General features: G+C 45.2%; 1 protein-coding gene across 1 annotated transcript; it reads left to right on the top strand.

Moving 5' to 3' along the window:
- The first annotated feature begins 484 nt into the window (after positions 1 to 484).
- On the top strand, positions 485 to 889 carry LOC138368051 (uncharacterized). The gene has a single exon (XM_069330348.1). The coding sequence runs from the start codon at positions 485 to 487 to the stop codon at positions 887 to 889; it is 405 nt and encodes a 134-aa protein (XP_069186449.1).
- The last annotated feature ends 1,414 nt before the right edge of the window (positions 890 to 2,303 follow it).

Raw genomic sequence — 2,303 nt, 5'->3', positions numbered from 1 at the left:
GTGATAATCTATCAAATTCATAAAACATAAACAAACAAACACACACACACACACCTAGGTACACATGTGCCTATGGTGAATGGTACACATGGATTATCACCCATACCAGGCCGTTCTCCATTAATGTGTTTACTCAATAATAATCAAATATACACATGTTAATCGATCACATTCATGTAAAGCAAACAAACAAACATACACACACAAACACACACGCATTCACATACACACACACGCATTCACATACACACACACGCATTCACATACACACACACGCATAGGTACACATGAGCCTATGGTACATGGTACACATGGATAGTCACCCATACCAGGCCATATCGTGTATAGAGTGCATAGTGACCCGGCTTGCACTCCTCTTGACATGCCAGAAAGCATACTGAGGAAACTCCTCCAAGCCTGCACTAAAAAGGCACCCTTCGTGAGCCCAGATGGGCACATGTATAAGCAAGTAGATGGGGTCGCCATGGGTTCTCCCCTAGGTGTCCTGTTTGCGAACATCTATATGTTCACCATCGAACAGAGGGTCATAGTTGACATGGGCTGGAAACCCGTCATGTACTGCAGGTATGTTGACGACATTTTTACACAGGTACCTGATGCCAGAGATCTGCAGCAGCTAAAGGAGGCATTTGAGCAGATTTCTGTGTTGAGTTTCACGTACGAGATGGAGAACAATGGGAAGCTGCCCTTTCTGGATGTAACAGTCACGGAAAAGAACGGAGGCTTCCATGCTGCAGTCTACACCAAAGAAACAAACATAGGAATGTGCCTTAATGTCAATAGTGACTGCCCAGACAGGTACAAGAGGAGTGTTGTTACCCTTTTGTTACCGGTGGTTGTTGCCCTTTTCCATGACTGTTACATCTAGAAAAGGCAGCTTCCCATCCTTTTCCGTCTCGTAAGTGAAACGCAGCACGGAACTCTGCTCAAATGCCTCCTTCAGCTCCTGCAGATGTCTGACATCAGGTACCTGTGTAAAAATGTCGTCAACATACCTGCAGTATATGGCCGGTTTCAAGTTCATGTCGACTAAGACTTTTTGCTCGATGGTACCCATGTAGAAGTTTGCAAACAGGACACCTAGGGGAGAACCAATGGCGACCCCATCTACTTGCTTATACATGTGCCCATCCGGGCTCAAGAAGGGTGCCTCTTTAGTACAAGCTTGGAGTAGTTTCCTCAGAATATTTTCTGGTATGTCAAGAGGAGTACAGGCTGGATCACGATACACTCTGTCGGCTATCATTCCGATTGTCTCGTCCACAGGTACGTTGGTAAACAGCGATTCTACGTCCAACGAGGCTCTTATCCCTGTGGCCCGTGTGCCCCGCAGTAAGTCAACAAATTCCTTTGGAGACTTCAGGCTGAAGGCGCAAGGAACATAAGGAGTCAGCAGGCCATTGAGTCGCTTCGCCAGTCTGTACGTGGGTGTGGGTATCTGGCTAATGATTGGCCGAAGTGGGTTTCCAGGCTTGTGCGTCTTGACATTTCCATACGCATATCCAGGTTTATATTCCCCAATGATCTTTGGCAGGTGGAGTCCCGATTTCTTGGCGTTCACAGTTTCCATCAGTTTGTTGACCTTTGCTTTTAATTCGGCTGTAGTGTCCTTCGTTACCCTTTGGAACTTAGTTTGGTCAGAGAATATGATGTTCATTTTCGCCAGATATTCGTCTTTTTTAAGAATGACATATATTGGCGACTTGTCACCTCTCCTGACAACTATCTCCTTGTTCTCACGAAGGCTTTTAACTGCCGCTTTAAGCTCGGGGGACAGTATGGTGCTTCTGTAATTGCCTCGATTCTTTCCTCCTTCTGCAATAAGTTCTGCTTGTAAGGTATTTTTGGTAGTGACCTTCTTTTGTGTCTCGAGGTCGAATATGTCGTCCAACAGAATTTCCAACTCTACTTTCCGGGCCATTTCACTCGGTCTGGACATAACATGACAGTTTATGCCCAGATTTAGGAGAGTGACTTGGTCCTCAGTGAGGTTAATTCCTGCAAGGTTCAGGAAGCCATCTCTTGGTCGTGGAATTGCCATAGGTCCTCCATATAATGTTGTTAGTTTCTTGATAATCCTTGTTTCAGTGCTGAGGTGATGTTGGTCTGTGAGGATGTCGAGGTGTTGTTCAATGCGGGTACGGATACTATCGTCGATGTTGCTATTTCTCCACTCGTTTGTAGCATGAAGTAGTTGCGTTTTGTTGTCTTTGATTTCATTCTCTGCCTTGTATATCTGATCACGAAAAAGATCCTAAGTAGATATGTACGTAAGTTTTACG

This window comes from Procambarus clarkii, chromosome 24 (assembly GCF_040958095.1).
Source record: "Procambarus clarkii isolate CNS0578487 chromosome 24, FALCON_Pclarkii_2.0, whole genome shotgun sequence".
NCBI lineage: Eukaryota > Metazoa > Arthropoda > Malacostraca > Decapoda > Cambaridae > Procambarus > Procambarus clarkii.
Note: the sequence above shows the minus strand (reverse complement) of the source record. Positions and strands in the feature narration are given on the sequence as shown.